The sequence below is a fragment of the Rhincodon typus genome, chromosome 6 (genome assembly GCF_021869965.1).
Source record: "Rhincodon typus isolate 14 chromosome 6, sRhiTyp1.1, whole genome shotgun sequence".
NCBI classification, from domain to species: domain Eukaryota; kingdom Metazoa; phylum Chordata; class Chondrichthyes; order Orectolobiformes; family Rhincodontidae; genus Rhincodon; species Rhincodon typus.
Genome location: NC_063337.1, coordinates 31,508,633 through 31,525,671, shown reverse-complemented (window position 1 = coordinate 31,525,671; position 17,039 = coordinate 31,508,633). Strand labels below are relative to the sequence as shown.

Sequence of the window (17,039 nt, the reverse complement as noted above, 5' to 3'; positions counted from 1 at the left end):
GCTGGAGCTAGTCAGATATGAAGAGAGACAAGATAAACTTGGATTGTTCTTCTTAGCACAGAGAAGGCTGAGGGGGAGACCTGATTGAAGTATACAAAATTTTGATGGGCATAAGTAGGATAAATAGGAATAGACCTTTCACCTTACTAAAGGAACCAGTTACCATAGGTCATAGATTTAAGGTAGGGGGCAGGAAATTTTAGAGGGGATTTAAAGAGAATTTATTTTCAGCCAGGAGGTGGTGGATGTCTGGAACCCAATACCTGAAAGGGTAGCAGAGGCAAGAACCGTCGCAATTTTTAAGGAGCATTTGGAGGAATGTTTGAAATACTATAGTCAAACAACGGCCAGGAGCTGGGAAACAGAATGAAAGTAAATAGGTGATGGGCTGAAGACTATCTTTCTGTTCTGAAATTCTCCATGACTCTGTGACTCTATGGCTCTTCCAATTCTAATCTCCTTCCGTGTGGAATTCAATGGCACAAAATCCTGACATGTCAGTCAGGGTGGGTAGCTAGTGGCTGCAGTTGACGGAAAGCTTGTCCTGGCCTTCACCCGGCTACATCTTCAATACCATGTTACTACTTGCTCCATGGACCACTACGTTTCTCAATGCTTCATTCACTCAGACCATATCAGCTTCGGCAAACCACCAGCCTCAGCACATTATCACGCCTGCTTGCAGTCCAATTCCGACTCAAACCAGCCATTTAACAACGTACTTTGGAACTCAGGCACACCGAGGACTTGCACGCTTCTGCCAGGTCACTTTACATGCAGGGACATACATGCATTTAATGCAACTCCACAAAATGCATCTTATGGCTCTTAGCTTGCTTTCATTGTGCTCACTCACTTTATGTTTACTTGGAGATTGCCAGCCTCTGTATACATCACATTGGTATTTATTGAACAGGCTCTTCAGTGCTCAGTTGCACCTGCCAGCCTCTGTCGTTTGCTCTGGCTTTTAGTCCACAAAGAGAGGCTGGCAGCCTCTGTCACAGTGTGGCACACTAAACAGGCAAGGGAGTGGCAATGAGCTATGCCACTGTGTCATATCTGGCAGCATGTGGCACAAACGTACATGGCAAACGTAATGCACATGCTGCAAGCAAATGGCCATGTGTGAAAGTTAAAGGGTAGCTGTCCTTTACAGGGCGAAGGGTGATTACAGTCAGTCAAGGTATACTACTGCAAGTCAAGGGGCACATTCAATTCCGGCTCAGGGGATTGGACACAGTCAGTCAGTCGTATAAACTTAGCAGAGTCCAGAATCCATGTCCTTGCAGGTTTGGGCCTGGGCTATTGTCAGACCAGCAGGTCATGAGCAACCATTGCAGGGATAATAGGCAGGTTAGCTAGTATGCTCAAAAATCACACAACACCAGGTTATAGTCTAACAGGTTTATTTGAAAACACAAGCTTTCAGAGCTTTGCTCTTTCTTTAGGTGTAGTATGGAAGAGAGGGTATACCGACGCAGACTTTATAAGCAGAAAGGTAACAATCCTCAAAATAGCTCGCTGACCTCCTCCAGTTTAGTCCTTATCAGTTAGAAAGGAGACGCAGGTTTCTATTGATTAAAATGCAAATGTCAGAATTTCTTTCAAGTCATTCCTCCGAGATAACTAAAGGTTTTATCGATGACATCTCAGTTTGGACAATGCATTTTAGATGTGAGACCTTGTTTCGAATCTGTCTCTGTTTTAATCTGAAGTCAGGCTGGTTTTATTTTTTGAACAAAATAGAATTGTTCTGCAAATACACAAACACCTTGAATGAAATAATTGACCCTACAGTTAGTGTGTGTGTGTGTGTGTGTGTGTGTGTGTGTGAGAGAGAGTTTGTGTGTATGTATGTGAAAGTATACAGTGTGGTGATGGGGTCATCTATAGTGCGACATGAACCCAAGATCCTGGTTGAGGCCGTCCTTATTGGTACTGAATTTAGCTGTCAGCCTCTGCTCGGCGACTCTGCATTGTTGTGTATCCCGAAGTCTGCCTTGGAGGACGCTTACCCGAAGATCAGAGGCTGAATGCCCTTGACTGCTGAAGTGCTCCCCCACTGAGAGGGAACACGCCTGTCTGATGATTGTTGCGTGGTGTCCATTCGTTTGTTATCATAGCGTCTGTGTGGTCTTGCTGATATGTCAAGCCTCAGGGCATCCTTACCTGCAGTGTATGAGATAGACAATATTGGCCGAGTCACATAAGTATCTGCCGTGCACATGGTAGGTGGTGTTCCCATGTGTGATGGTAGTGTCCATGTCAAAGATCTGACATATCTTGCAGAGGTTGCCATGACAGGGTTGTATAACGTTGTGATTGATGTCATCCTGAAGCCTGGGTAGTTTGCTGCAAATAATGGTCTGATTAAGGTTTGGCGGTTATTTGAAGGCGAGAAATGGGGGTGTAGGGAAGATCATGGCAAGGTGCTCATCATCATCGATAATGTGTTAAAAGCTGTGAAGCACATGGCGTAGTTTCTCCGCTCCCGGGAAGTACTGGACGCCCTCATAGGAATGGTATATGATGCTCAAATCATTGATCACCAGTTCCAATGTGCCACAGCGAAAACCTGTAAAGACCTTCTCAGAAGACAACTGGATGACGAAGGGTACTCTATTGGACGTAACCCAAGGGTACTCTATTGGACGTAACCCATGTCTGTCTTCTGAGGAGGTCTTTACAGGTTTTCGCTGTGGCACATTGGAACTGGTGATCAATGATTTGAGCATCATATACCATTCCTATGAGGGCGTCCAGTACTTCCCGGGAGCGGAGAAACTACGCCATGTTCTTCCCAGCCTTCAAAACATTATCGATGATGATGAGCACCTCACCACAATCTTCCCCACACCTCCAAATCTTAAACAGACTATTGTTCGCAGCAAACTACCCAGCCTTCAGGACAACATTGACTACACCATTCAACCCTGTCTTGGTAACCGCTGCAAGACATGTCGGATTATCGACGTGGACACCACCATCACACGTGGGAACACCACCCACCATGGGCACAGCAGATACTCATATGACGCGGCCAACACTGTCTATCTCATACACTGCAGGCAATGATGCCCCGAGGTGAGACCATACAGCTGCTATGACAGCAGATGAATAGACACCATGCAACAATTGCCAGACAGGAATGTTCCCTCCCAGCTGGGGAACACATCAGCGGTCAAGGGCATTTGGCCTTGGATCTTTGGGTAAATGTCCTTTGGGATACACAACAACGCAGGCTCCAGGTTAAGACAGAGGCAGATTCTAAACAAGGCCTCCCACCTAAAATGCATTGTCTGACCTGAGATGTTACCTCTTGCATACATTGATAAAACCTTTAGTTATCTCGCGACAATGACTTGAAAGAAATTCTGGGATTTGCATTTTAATCAATAGAAACATTTCTAACTGGATGCAGTCAGCAGCAAGCCATTTTTAGCGTTGTTACCTTTCTGCTTATAAATTCGGTGTTGGTATACCTCCTCTTCCACACTGCAGCTGAAGAAAGAGCAGAGCTCAAAAAGCTAGTGTTTTCAAATAAACCTGTTGGACTATAATCTGGTGTTGTGTGATTTTTGACCTTGTCCACGCCAGTCCAACACCGGTACCTCCACATCATGCTGTGGAAACATCAGACTGGAGCATAATCCACGGTCAGTCCTGCGTGTTTGGTCAGTAACAGTCAAGGGCATTATTGGGGAAAGTGCATAGAGTCTTAGGAAAATGGACAACTCATGTCTGAGGATGGGCTCCTTGGTACTGGGTCATTAATATAACGGTGATAGGATGGAGCAACTGGAAATAGTAGGCTATGGTCTCATAAGGAATAGGGTAGGACTGGATGGTCCAGAAGGGAGACGATTCACATGGGCCCAAATACCTCTGGAGGGTATAAGACCAACAGGAACATGAACATTTCCATGGTCTTGGGCTCTGGAGGTAAATTAGACACATGAATAGTTTCATATCTCGGAAACAGAAATAGAAGGAGGCTGAAATTGGGGCCAGAGAGACAGGGACACTGTAGGGAACATGAAGGGTGGGGGATGTTCATGCATCACTGGCAGATCCTACAAGTTGCTCACCTTGGGATGAAATGGGAACCTTGACACGTCGGATTGAAAGTCACCTGCATAACAACTCTCAGAATGACTGACATTGCATGCAGAGTAGACAAATTAAGGTACAATTTCTTTCTTTCGAGGCAGAAAAAAAACCTTTGGAATTTGAGGCCCTGCGAGGGAAAATTGCAGCAATCATGTCTGCAGTGATTCAGTAATGCAACCCATCTGGCTTCAATTTGCATACCTTCATTGTTAAAAAGGGCTCTTTTGTTGCATTGGCAGTACCCCTGCCTCTGAGCAAGGATGCTCAAGCCCAGAGGTGAGTCATAACATTTCTGATCAGGTTGATTAAAAAATATCTAGATCATCCATTAACCCAGAATGCACATTCAGGACAATAGCCTTCAGCAATCATGACCATTCCACTGTATGTACTACTCATCTCCTTACCACGTCAGCTAAGCAAATGGAATCAGACAAAGGCAGTTAAACATGGCATCTGAAGTTTCCAATTCACACATACATCTTATAGTTAGTACTGGAAGACGACACATCACAGTTGTCACATTGAACTGTAGGTGCTCCAGGACATGGTCTGTGGAAGGCAGCCTTTTTTGAGGGATGGGAGATGTTATCTTGATAGCATCAATTTGCGGCACGATGGCTCCGTGGTTAGCACTGCTGTCTCACAGCGCCAGGGACCCGGGTTCAATTCCAGCCTTGGGTGACTGTCTGTGTGGAGTTTGCACGTTCTCTCCGTGTCAGCGTGGGTTTCCTCCGGGTGCTCCAGTTTCGTCCTACAGTCCAAAGATATGCAGGTTAGGTGGATTGGTCTAAGATTGGTCTAAGCCCAGGGATGTTTAGGTTAGGTGAGTTAGACATGGGAAATTAGGGGAATGGGTCTGGGTAGGATGCTGTTTGGAGGGGCGGTGTGGACTTGTTGGGCCAAATGGCCTGTTTCTTCTCTGTAGGGATCCTATGATCTATGAGCTTACTGGCAGAATTCCATTTCCCTCATGTATCATGAAAAGTCTAGTTGTGCAACGTTTTTGTGGATATGACACCCCTCAGGGCTCTTTATAAAGGCCTGACAATGACCTCCTTGGGAAGCCTACATGTCACACTGTGTAAGGGTAAGACATTGGGCTTCATTGTGATGAAGTGAGGGACCAGGAGTTCCTTCAATAAAATTCAATTATTTTTCTGACATTTCTCACAGATTATCCTCCCACACATTTCATATGGAGATCACTGTGGCTGCGGTGCTTGTGGTTTACTTTCAACTTGGAAGACAATGTAAATGAAGACAGTGATTACTTTGTCAGGGAGGTCAGCAAGAACAGTGACCTCCAGCAGCTGCTCCCTAGCCTCCAAAGGCAGCGGTAGCAGGTGAAGACAGGGGGAGAAAGATGAGACCCTGCACCCACAGGCCTCACTGTCACTTTCTTCAACCCTCTGAATGATAACGTAGGCACTGATTAAGGATGTCCTAGCTATTTCACCAAACTGTGTCATCTGCTGGAGCAGGATGTGCAGTCAAAAGGACTGTTTGGCAAACCTATCCCACTATGAACTGCACCTCCCCACCATTGTTTTGAGACCAATAAATTTCCAGCCTGCAGAGTTGGCCAACTGAAAAGGATTCCTCCTCCATCAATGTTCAAATTATGTGACCATCAATGCCAAATTTTGGAGGTTTGCATTAGATACCTCAGGGCTGTCTAATGTCCTTAGGCCACACAAGCATTTCTTCTGGGAGGTAACAGGTCACAGATATCTACAGCACAGAAAAGACTCCAGCCCATTGCTTCCCTGCTGATCAAAAACAACTATCTAATTATTCTAATCCCATTTTTCAGTACTTGGCCCACAGCCTTGTAAGCATTGACATCACAAGTGCACACCTAAATGCTTTTAAAATGTTACAAGGGTTTCGGCCCCTACCACCCTTATCGACAGTGAGTTTGAGATCCCTGCCTCATTCTGGGTGAAAATGTTTTTCCTCATGTCCCATCTAATCCTTCTGCCCCTTAACTTAAATCTGTGTCCCCTGGTCATTGATCCCTCGAGCAAGGGGAAAAGCTCCTTCCTGTCTACTCCACCTATGCCCCTCATGTACCTTCTCCAAATATGGATCATGAAACCTTTATGTAACCATCAGTCTGATGCTGAATGAAGATACAATACTGCTCATGCTTTCCGCAGGGCCTTAGTGGAACAGATCATAGGCCTCTTTAAGATGGGGTTTGATCTCGGACTGTTCTGGTAGAGCTTTGCAGAATAGACCAGAAAAGGTGTCCTGCATCATTGGCACATCCTTCAGAACTGGACCTAACAAAGTGGGGATATCCTGGATGCAGATGAAATCTTCTGAGGCTGGAATCATTGAGCTTGAGAGGCCAGAGATAACCTCATTGTAATTTGCTTTCAGGATGAAAGAGCTAGATTTGGACTTTATTTAATCATCCAACATTCTGTTGATAATCTAGCAAGCAGCCCCTGCTTAGTACAAAGGATATGTGGGCCTTATTTCTTATCAGTCTTTGACCTTTTAATTTGCCAAATAAATGACTCATCATCCACCCGATTGCATGCTTGATATTTTTGGCTGATCTGACTTTCGAGTATCTGCATATTATATGTCATACTAGTAGCAGGCAGTGAGACAACGTACTAACAACACATGGCATCAAAGTCAGGTCGCTGTTAAGGTTGCTCTCAGGTTATCATAACTGAATACTTTGCAGTGAAATTTCTCATGATTGCCGGCAGGTTGAGAGAAATCCTAAAGAATCTCCTTTCAACCTTTCCATCATTGAAAACCCTTCAATGTTTTGAAGTGCGAGTAGTCTGTTAACTTGCCCTGAAATGCTTGACAATCCCTTGGGGTGATGCTGAACTTGTGAGAAGCAACGCTTTGTGTGGCTTCTCTGGCAGATCAATACACTATGGTTGCTCACATAAGCTGCCCAAACTACATCTCCCAGCCTTGAATGGCAGTATGCTGCCTGGAAAAGTTGAAACATGGAATGAAATTTTGCCTTCAGAGATGTGTAAGATCATAATACTCTACTTTCACTCACAAAGTGGGTGTAAGTGTGGACAGATGTGTGCAGGCCAGGTTTAACCATAATCTTGCACAGTTTTCTTTTTAAATTCATTCATGTATTCATGGGATGTAGGCATTGTTGGATGTGCCAGCATTTATTACCCATCCCATATAGGCCTTGAACTGAGTGACATGTTAGGCCATTTCAGAAGTCAGTTAAAAGGGAAACACCTTGCTGTGGATCTGAGTCACATGTAGACCAGTGCAGGTAAGAATAACAGATTTGCTTCCTTTCAGAACATGAGTGAACAAGGCTTTTTTTTATGATAACTGACAAAGGTTACGTGATCACCATTAAACTAGTGTTTAATTCCAGTTTTTCTGTTAAACTTAAATTTCACCAGTGTCAGTAATGTGCTCATCAGATTGTACGCCCAAGCCTAAGAGTATGCACAGAGGTGCAAGTGTCTGAGCTGGTGGAAGGTGCAGGTGAAAACCTTGTTGGTGTATCCTGTGAGCTTTCAGTTCATTCTTTATTCGAGTTGGAAGAGGAGGTGAAGTTGGCTTCTTCCTTGTGAAAGTTGGCTGGTGCCGGTAATGCCCGTGTGAGAGAAGAGAGGGAATTTGCTGTCGAAAATGGATAAAAGCTTGTGCAGTCTTGGAATAAACTAGCACTGGTATTAATAGGAGAGCAATGCAGCACAACACCATGTACTTTAATGGATTGGCTGGCCCTTGCGGTCTCTCTGTCCCGATATGAATGTCTGCTCTCTTCTCCGGCTTGAGCAAAAATGTTTCACCTCATGTAGATTGAGGAGCTTGATGAACACGCCTCTGCCATCTGTCTCAATTCTTTTGACCGCATTGTGAGCCAGTTTCGCCTGTAATGAGACAAAGGGGAGGACTGAGTAAGATGGAAGGGGTCTACAGCCCCCAACCTCCTCCTCCACCATATTTCATGATGTTCAGATTAGTAATGGGGGGGGGAGGAATGGATATCATCGACATTAAGATACTTTCCAATACTGTTAAGCAATTTAATCCTTTCCAGATTGCACATTGCCTGTCCGCCTCATCAACAAAGTAGTGAACGAATTTCCTTCCAGACTTGGATGATGGGAAAATAGAACATTTAGCAGGAGTATGCTCCTTTCACACTGTATCAATCAAAATGGATAACAATGTCAATGCCTTCAATCCTTTTGGTGCTATTCCAATGAATGTTTAATGCTACCATTGTTGCCTGTGCAGAGAAAACAAAATCTTTAACAGCACGTTGTGTCTCTCACTTTGGCTTATTCATGTTTGGATACTGGAATGAGTAACTCTATTCATTCATGTTAAAAGGAAATCTGGCTTGCCTGACAGCTGCTGCTCTGATTCACTCCTCCTCCTTATCCTTTGTACACTATTTTTATTGCAACCTTGCGCATTACCAGACTTTTCAAGTGACATCATCACCATCACCATTTGTGTCTAGAGATAATTGAATCTGAAAGATAGAATTGACTGCTTTTGCTGGCCTCCAGTTGTTAAGCATCAGTCAACAGTGCAACCTGGTCATTTGGAAACAGAAATCTGGAATTAACATTGCATGTATCTTTATTCTATAATGTACTAAATTGCAATTTTCTATAATATAATAAAAATTTCTGCCAAAGTCACAAAAGCACCAGCCATACAAACATCTATGATTAAACATTCTGTTTCCAATTCAGATCTTACAAGTTGACTTATTTTCAACACGCCAATAGAACTGCCCGTGCATATTAGTGTGTATCTTGCAATGATTGGGGATACACAATGTCCTAGAAAAACAATGAAAGTGACCAGTCAGAGGGAAACAAATCAGCTGAGGGATAATTATAGTGAAGCTGGAGTCATTTTGAAAACCTTGAGATTCAGTTACTTGACCTATAAAACAACAGCACAATGAAAGCCTTGTTTCCCCCTCATTTATTAAAATTTCTGTCAGGCTGTATCTAATCGGTAAATTGAATGCAGCTGTTGTAGTCAAATTTAAACTCAAGGAGAACAGTTTAATCCTATTGGGAGCAGGCCTTGCAGAGTTTGATCAGTCATGTGTTTACATGTCCTGGTGATGGTGATTTCAAAAGTATGTTAGTATTAGTTGCTGTGATCTTTTTAACTTCCGTTTCCTCTTCCTTTGACTATACCTCTTCCAGAAGCACCATGTTTGAGACTGGGTGCTGTTTTCCATCACTTTCGAATGACGTCAGGCTGCTGTTTGTGTTCATGTACTTTTTGAGTCACCTAGAGGTGGTGTCTCTGCCACAGAAAGCAGCTGGGGCCAAAACATTGAATGTTTTCAAGAAGTTTGATATAGTTCTTAGGGCTAAAGGGATCAAAGGGTATGGGAAAAAAGTGGGAACGAAAGTAGTGAGTTGGACAACCAGGCATGATCATATTGAATAGCTGGAAGGCTCTGTTTGTCTAAGTGAAGCCGTTTCAGAGACATTGCTGTGGGTCTGGACTCACATGAGGGTCAGAAGGATGGCAGACTACCTCCTCTGAAGGACATTAATAAACAAGAGTTACAGATACTAGCTTTAATATTGCAAATTTATTAATCAAATTCCACCAGCCATGACAGAGATCTGAACACATGACCCCAGGTAATTAACCTGGATTTCTAGATCATTAATCCATTGACATTCTCGTGATACTGCCATCGCCTATGTACAGAGATAGTTGATAGTCTTGCAGTGAGGTTCAGAATGGATAGGAAATGCCCTTTATGAGTGTTGTATGAATGACTAAATGTTATTTAATGTTGTTATTTTGTTTGTCATCCAGGTCCGAATGCCGCTTTGACATTTAAAATAATCTCGGGGGATCGTAATGGACAGTTTGCAGTTGACAGAAATGCTGTACTTACGGTCCAAAAGACATTAGATCTAGAACACCAGTCTGTCTATACTTTAATTGTGCAAGCTGTTGATCAGTCTCAATGTGATTCAACATGTTTCACAAGTAGTGCATGGATAACTGTGAAGCTCAATGATGTGAATGATAACACACCTGAGTTCAGAACTGCAAACACTATCTACCTTCCTGAAGATACTTCTGTTGGTTCAGTAATAATGACAGTAACCGCTGTGGATCTGGATAGTGGGCTCAATGGCCAGGTTGAATACTCTCTGCAGGAGCACACAAGGAACAAGTTTAGCATCAACGCAACAAGCGGAGAACTTAGCATCATTGGAGATATTGATGGAGAAAAAATGGAAAGGGTTATAATAGACGTGATTGCCTCAGACAAAGGAGAGCTGTCACTATCTTCCTCAATGAGCATTACAGTAATCATTATTGATGTTAATGACAACAGTCCTGTCTTCACAGAAAACATTTATACTGTCACAGTGGATGAAAATATACCTCGTGGCTCAGATTTGCTTGTCGTTTCAGCTGCTGACTCTGATGAAGGCAAAAATGGACAAGTTCGATATATTATTAATAGCAAGGACTTTTACATTGATTCAGTCACAGGATTAATCTCAGTTTCAGGAAAATTGGATCGTGAACAAACCCCATGGTGTTCCTTTGTGGTATTTGCATTGGATGGTGGAAAGAGTCCCAGGACAGGGACAGCTACTGTCACTGTTATACTCAGGGATTTCAATGATTTTGCACCCATCATTCAGCCCATGCAAATGACTTTTCATCTCATGGAGAATACAAATACAGTTCCACAAATTGTACATCAGGTATTTAGCAGATTAACTTTTAAAAATATCTTCTTTGTGTACTGTGGCAGTTGTTTTGATTCTTTGTTTATATTTAATCAAACCAGATTTCTGTAAAGGTACTCTGACCATTCTATTCGTCTTCTGTTTCAAATGTTAGTCTTCCCATGAAAGATGCAATAATTGCTGCCTTAACTGTTTCTTGTGAAAAGCATTATAAGCATTAAAAACTTTCATGGAACATTTCTCCTCATTAATCAGTGACATTGCTGATGACCAAGTTCCTGAGGTGACAGGCAATGCATTGTAGGGAGCATCTCTCAAAACACTTGGCATTTTAGCATGGACACACTTTCTGGTAAATAATACATTGAATTTGGTAGAATATTTGGTTACCTGCATCTGTGCTTTGCCTTATAACTAAGTTTCGTTCATAACTAAATATCAGCCAAGTCTCAATTCAAAGTTGCTAATTAATATAACTGGCATTACTTTTGATGAGACCTTATTTTGCATAACTATTCCTCCAAGTGGGAACACAGGAAACTGGAGATTGGTGTTGAAGTATACAGTGGTCTAGTCAGTTTCACCCTGGTCAACTTCACCACAATTGCATGTAAGAATTTATGGAGATCATCAAGCTGATAGGCAGTGGTTGGATTGTCCAGCAGGACATGGTAAAGGAGGTATTAAATAGGTGCTGTGCTCATAAGAGATGCTTGTTTGAAAGTCTTTTCTTTTTATTACACACCTCCAAAGTAAATAAGACTTGAATCGAGACCTCCTTGCTCAGGGATAGGAACATTACCACTGAGCCACAAAGGTCTACAAGAGCTTGAAATTTACAAAACAAAAAAAATTAAACTAACAATAAATCACCCAAGTAATCAATTAAACAACAAATTAAGAAGCATGCCCATCGGGGGCCATGCAACATCACAAATAGGGAAGGGTCGGAAGAGAGGAAGGGGATTAAATTAAAATGGAGTAATTCTGGTTTCAGCATGCATTTTGGTCCTAATTGCTTATTACCACAATTTGAACTTGGTTGGAGGTGCTAGAAGTGACACTTACACATTTAGCTCTCAAGTATTTACTTGTGGGGAGTATATGTGGACTCCTCACACTCACTCCAGTTAAGGTATGGATGGTTCCAATCAACCTCTGCAGCATGTTTTGATACATTTCTGGATCAGGTGGGACTTAAACCCACTGGTGGGGACACTATCACTGCACAATAAGTGCCCCCAATTAAGGTGTGGAGTCTATTGGCTAATTCACAACAGCTGACTTCAGTGTGGACCTGGAATCTAGTGAGCAGAAGTTCTTGCACTTACACCTCCATTGTGACTGGAAATTCATTGGGATATCCTTGTGGGAGAAGGAGTTCACATCATTCTGTCATCTGCTTCCCCCTCTTCAGTAGTAGCTGCTTCTGATCTGCATACTCTTGCACCCCTTCCATTTCTCTTGTACACCACTGGGGAGCCCCAGCAAACAGGCCATGATAAGCACACTCATTTTCTTGGTTAATCCTATTAGTGTCTATTAGATCACAAGCAAGCACTTGCTCTTTTCCAATGATGCCCTCAGAAAATTTCTGGAATAAATGTTGGTAGTATTGAAGCCTTGACAAAGTTACTCAGAACATTTTCCAAAGTGCTTGAAAAGTTTTCTTCAAACTTCCAGCACAAAGTCAACAGTATATTGTGGTATATTTTTAAGGAGCACTCAAAATCTTCAGCAACACTTATTTGTTGCCAATAGAGCTGCCTGCGTGGAAAGGACATTAAGATAGAAGACCATAAAATATGAGCAGAAGGAGACCATTCTGCCCATCTAATCTGCTCTGCCATTAAATTAGATCATGGCTGATCTGATAATCCTCATCCATACTTTCCTGCCTATTCCCCGCAACCCTTGACTTCCTTACCAATTAAAAATCTGTCTATATCTCAGCCTTGAATATACTTAATTGTCTAGCTTCAACTGCTCTCTGTGTTAAAGATTTCCACAGATGTACAATCCTCTGAGAGAAGAAATTCCTCCTCATTTCTGTCTCAAATGTGTGGCCCCTTATTCTGTGTGTATGCCCTCTGGTTCTCCCACAAGGAGAAGCAATTTTTCTGCATCTACTTTGTCAAGTCCTCTGCGAATCTTGTGTGTTTCAATCAGGTGGTTTCACATTCTCCCATACACCAATGTGTACAGTCCCAATCTACTCAACCTCTCCTCATAAAACAATCCCTCCATGCCTGGCATCAGCCTAGTGAACCTTCTCTGGACTGCTGCCAATGTGAGTATATCTTTCTTTCAACAAGGGGCCCAAACTGTTCACAGTATTCCACTTGTGGCCTGACTATTGCCTTGTACAGTTTTAGCAAAACCTCCCTATTTTTATACTCCATTCCCTTTGAAACAAACATTCCATTTGTCTTTCTCTTACCTGCTGAACATGGATGGTAACTTTTTGTGATTCATGGACAAGTAATCCCAAATCATTCTGTTCTTTAGCTTTCTGCAGTCTTCCTCCATCTAGATAACATTCATCTCCTAACTCTTCCTGTAAAAGTACATAACCTCACATTTCCCCACATTATAGTCCAGCTGCCCAGTTTTTCCCTACTCACCTAGCATGTCTGTATTTCTAAGGTTAACTATTACTCCCTAAAATGCCATTAAACCACTTTAGTGAAAGCTCACAGACAATTTAAACAGAAATCAGTCCCTTTATGATTCTCTGGTTGGTTGTTGCTAGCACAAGCTTCAACTTCTTTACTAAAGTAACAACTCTCGCTATTTCAGCTTAAGATACTTCTGATCATGTTGCAAGCTTTCAAGCTTCTGTTCAAATCTCATTTCAATTATGAATATCTGCCATCAAGGGAAGCATTTTTTGACAGCCCCTTCAAGCGCTAAAGAATCTAAAGAACATGGCCAAAAACATATTCAGCTGAAGCATTGGTTTGGCCTGAGGTGTCACCTTAGCGAACTGTGCATCAAGTTTCTCTTCATAATTACATCATTTTATAATGAAGAAAGGAAATGCTTCTAACAAATGTAAGAAACACAACAGGCCAATTCATGAATAACATGTTCCCATAAACATCAAAAAGATGTGTGATCAAATAATTTATTTTAGATGGCGGTTGAAATAAAAATGTTGGCTTGAACGGCTTGCCTTTGAATAGTCTGGTCTTTTATATCCATCTAAGTAAGTTTGATCTATTGTGGTACCGGAGACAGTATAGAGGCTCCTTGGTACTGCACAGTTAGGCCACTTCTACCTCCTTCCAAAAATCCACAAACAGGACTGCTTGGGCTGACTCATTGTTTCAGTCTGCTCCTGCCCCACAGAACTCATCTCTTCCTACCTTCACTCAATTTTTTCTCCCCTTCTGTGATTCCTCCAACGTTTTACGTCAGTTTCGGAATTTCCAGTTTGCGGGCTCCAGCTGCCCGCTGTTCACCATGGACATGCAATCTCTTTACATGTCCATCCCCCATCAGGATTGGCTTAGAGCTCTCTGCTTCTTCCTGGAAAAATGGCCTGAACTGTCCCTATCCATCACCACCCTCCTCTGCCTGGCCAAGCTCATCCTCACCCTGAATAACTTCTCTTTTAACTCCTCCCACTCTCTACAGGTCAGAGGAGCGGCCATGGGTACCTGCATGAGCCCCAGTTATGCCAGTCTCTTTGTAGGATATGTGAAACATTCCTTGTTCCAGTCCTACTCCAGCCCCCACCTACAACTTTTTCCCCGGTATGTCACTGACATCAGCAGTGCTGATTCCCTCTCTCCTCTAGAATTGGAAAAGTTTATCTATTTCACTTCTAATTTCCACCCCACTCTCACTTTCGCCTGGTCCATTTCTGATTCCTCCCTTCCCTTCCTCGACATCTTTGTTTCCATTTCTGAGGATACGCTGGCTACATATCCACTACAAACCCACTGACTCCCACAGTCACCTTGACTGTACATCCTCACATCCTGCTTCCTGTAAAGACTCTATTCCACTCTCCCAGCTCCTTTTTCTCCATCACGTTTGTTCTGATGATGCCAACTTTGACAAGTGGGCCTCCGAAATGACCACCTTCTTCCTCAACCGAGGATTCCCCAGCACTATAGTTGATAGGACGCTTAGCCAGCTCTCACCCATCTCCTGCACTTTGTCCCTCCCACTGTAGCATTAGGGTCCCCTTTGTCTTCACCTACCATCCCACCAGCACTCACATCAAAAAGATGCTTAGCTGCCGTTTCTGCCATGTCCTTTGGAATGCCACCACCAGACACATGTTTCCCTCTCCTCCTTTGTCAGCCTTCCACAGGGACCATTCTTTCCAGTCACCTTGGTCCTCTCCTCATCCACTCCCAACATCCTCCTACAGCCCCAATGCACCTTCCCTATAACCACAGAAGGTGTAGTACCTGTCTATTTATTCCCTCTCTACTCGCTATCCCAGGCCCCAGACACACCTTCCAGATGAACCACTCAGTCTAGTCTACTGTATTCACTGCTCACAATGTGGTCTCCACTACACTGGGGAAGTGAAGACTGGGTGACTGCTTCGCAGAACACCTGCGTTCTGTCCATGAAAAAGACCCTGAAGTCCCAGTTGCCTACCACTTCAACACTCACCTTATTCCCTGGCCAACATTTCTGTCTTGGGCTTGCTGCAGTGCTCCAATGAAACTCAGCACAAGCTGCAAGAACACCTCATTTTCTGCTTGGGAACCCTGCAGCCTTCTGGACCTAACATCAAGTTGAACAATTTGAGGGCTTCAGCACCTTTCCCCATGCTTTCACCCAGCCCCATACCCATGGCCTTCTCATTACACCGGCTGTTACCACACACCATTCTCTGTGACTAATAGTCCCTGTTAGCGGCTATTCATTCTCCTCGGCTGGTATTTAACCACTCCTTTGACTGTCCAACTGTTTTTCTCCCTCTTCGGGCTCTATCTCCACCTATCATTTACTCCTCTTCCCCCCTCCCCCATACAGACTATCTTCTGTATAAAAGCCATTGTTTTTTCCTAGCTACCACCAGTTCTGAAGAAGGGTCACTGGACCCGAAACATTAACTTTGTTTTCAGCTACTGCCAGACCTGCTGAGCTTTTCCAGCAATTTCCGTTTTTGCTACTATTATCCATCCCCTGCTAGTGAACATGTAGCCGTTTCCGGAATGCATTTATAGTAGAGCTTTGATACCAATGAGAATTCTGCTCATGACGTTTGGATTCAAATTTTTTTAAAGAGAGATACAATTGTGTATTGCTTCCTGTTATTTTTGTTAGGTGAAAAGAAAGATTCTAAAGGGTGATTTGCCATTTTGTCACAATGACATTATTCAAGAATATTTGATTGACTGTGACTTAAATCAACACAATATGTCTTCAGTATCAAATCAGATAAAGCCTGCATGACAGTGTGATAAAGACAGGTCCCTATAAAGGAGCTTTAGACCTTTCAAAATACTGTGACATTCACATCAGTTCATCTGGACATTGATATTTTAACACTAATCATTCTCTGATTGAACTGTAGATAGAAACAACAAAACACTTCAAACATGCAGTGAAATAATATATGTAGTGGACTTTCATCTTGTGCAGAAACACTTCTGAGGCATTGTGATTGGAAATAGTTACTTTGTCTGACTCTGCTGTGTTTCCCAGGTACTGGGACGTGATGATGACCTCGGTTCCAACAGAAAGCTGACCTATCAGATTAATCGTGGAAATGAAGATGGCAAATTCTCAATCTCAGCAAATGGAAGTCTGAGCCTAGTGCAGAGTCTAGACAGAGAGACTCGAGCAGAATACATGTTGGTGGTGACTGCCACAGATGCAGGTAATAGAAAAATGTTTAGCAAAAAAGCTCAAAGCAAGGATTTATGATTTATGCAATCAAAAATATTTAGTAGAGCATTTTTTACTCCATTCACCGAACCAGATAGTTTCTTTCTCTCCAACTTTCAACTCTCACCATTACAGAATGGATAAGCAATTATAGTTTAATTGTCTACAAAATTCAAGGCAACAACAGAGGAAATTCAGGACCCACGTTATTTTTGTTGTATTGATTTTTACCACTGTCACTGTTTGGAAGTCCCAAACAGCCTAGCCGTTTTGATAACAGGGTGTAGAGCTGGATGAACACAGCAGGCCAGGCAGCATCAGAGGAGCAGGAAAGCTAACGTTTTGGGTCTG

The 17,039-nt window shown here is 42.9% G+C and overlaps 1 protein-coding gene across 1 annotated transcript; it reads left to right on the top strand.

Moving 5' to 3' along the window:
* Positions 1-9,118: 9,118 nt before the first annotated feature.
* Positions 9,119-11,229, top strand: LOC125483355 (protocadherin-11 X-linked-like). The gene is made up of 2 exons (XM_048598282.1): positions 9,119-9,232; positions 9,934-11,229. Exon 2 carries the CDS (start codon positions 10,221-10,223, stop codon positions 10,938-10,940), a length of 720 nt encoding a protein of 239 aa, XP_048454239.1. The 5' UTR covers positions 9,119-9,232; positions 9,934-10,220; the 3' UTR covers positions 10,941-11,229.
* Positions 11,230-17,039: the final 5,810 nt, after the last annotated feature.

Bases quoted from the DNA above. Each gene is read 5' to 3' on its own strand.
- LOC125483355 (XM_048598282.1), top strand. From the start codon at position 10,221: ATGACAGTAACCGCTGTGGATCTGGATAGTGGGCTCAATGGCCAGGTT.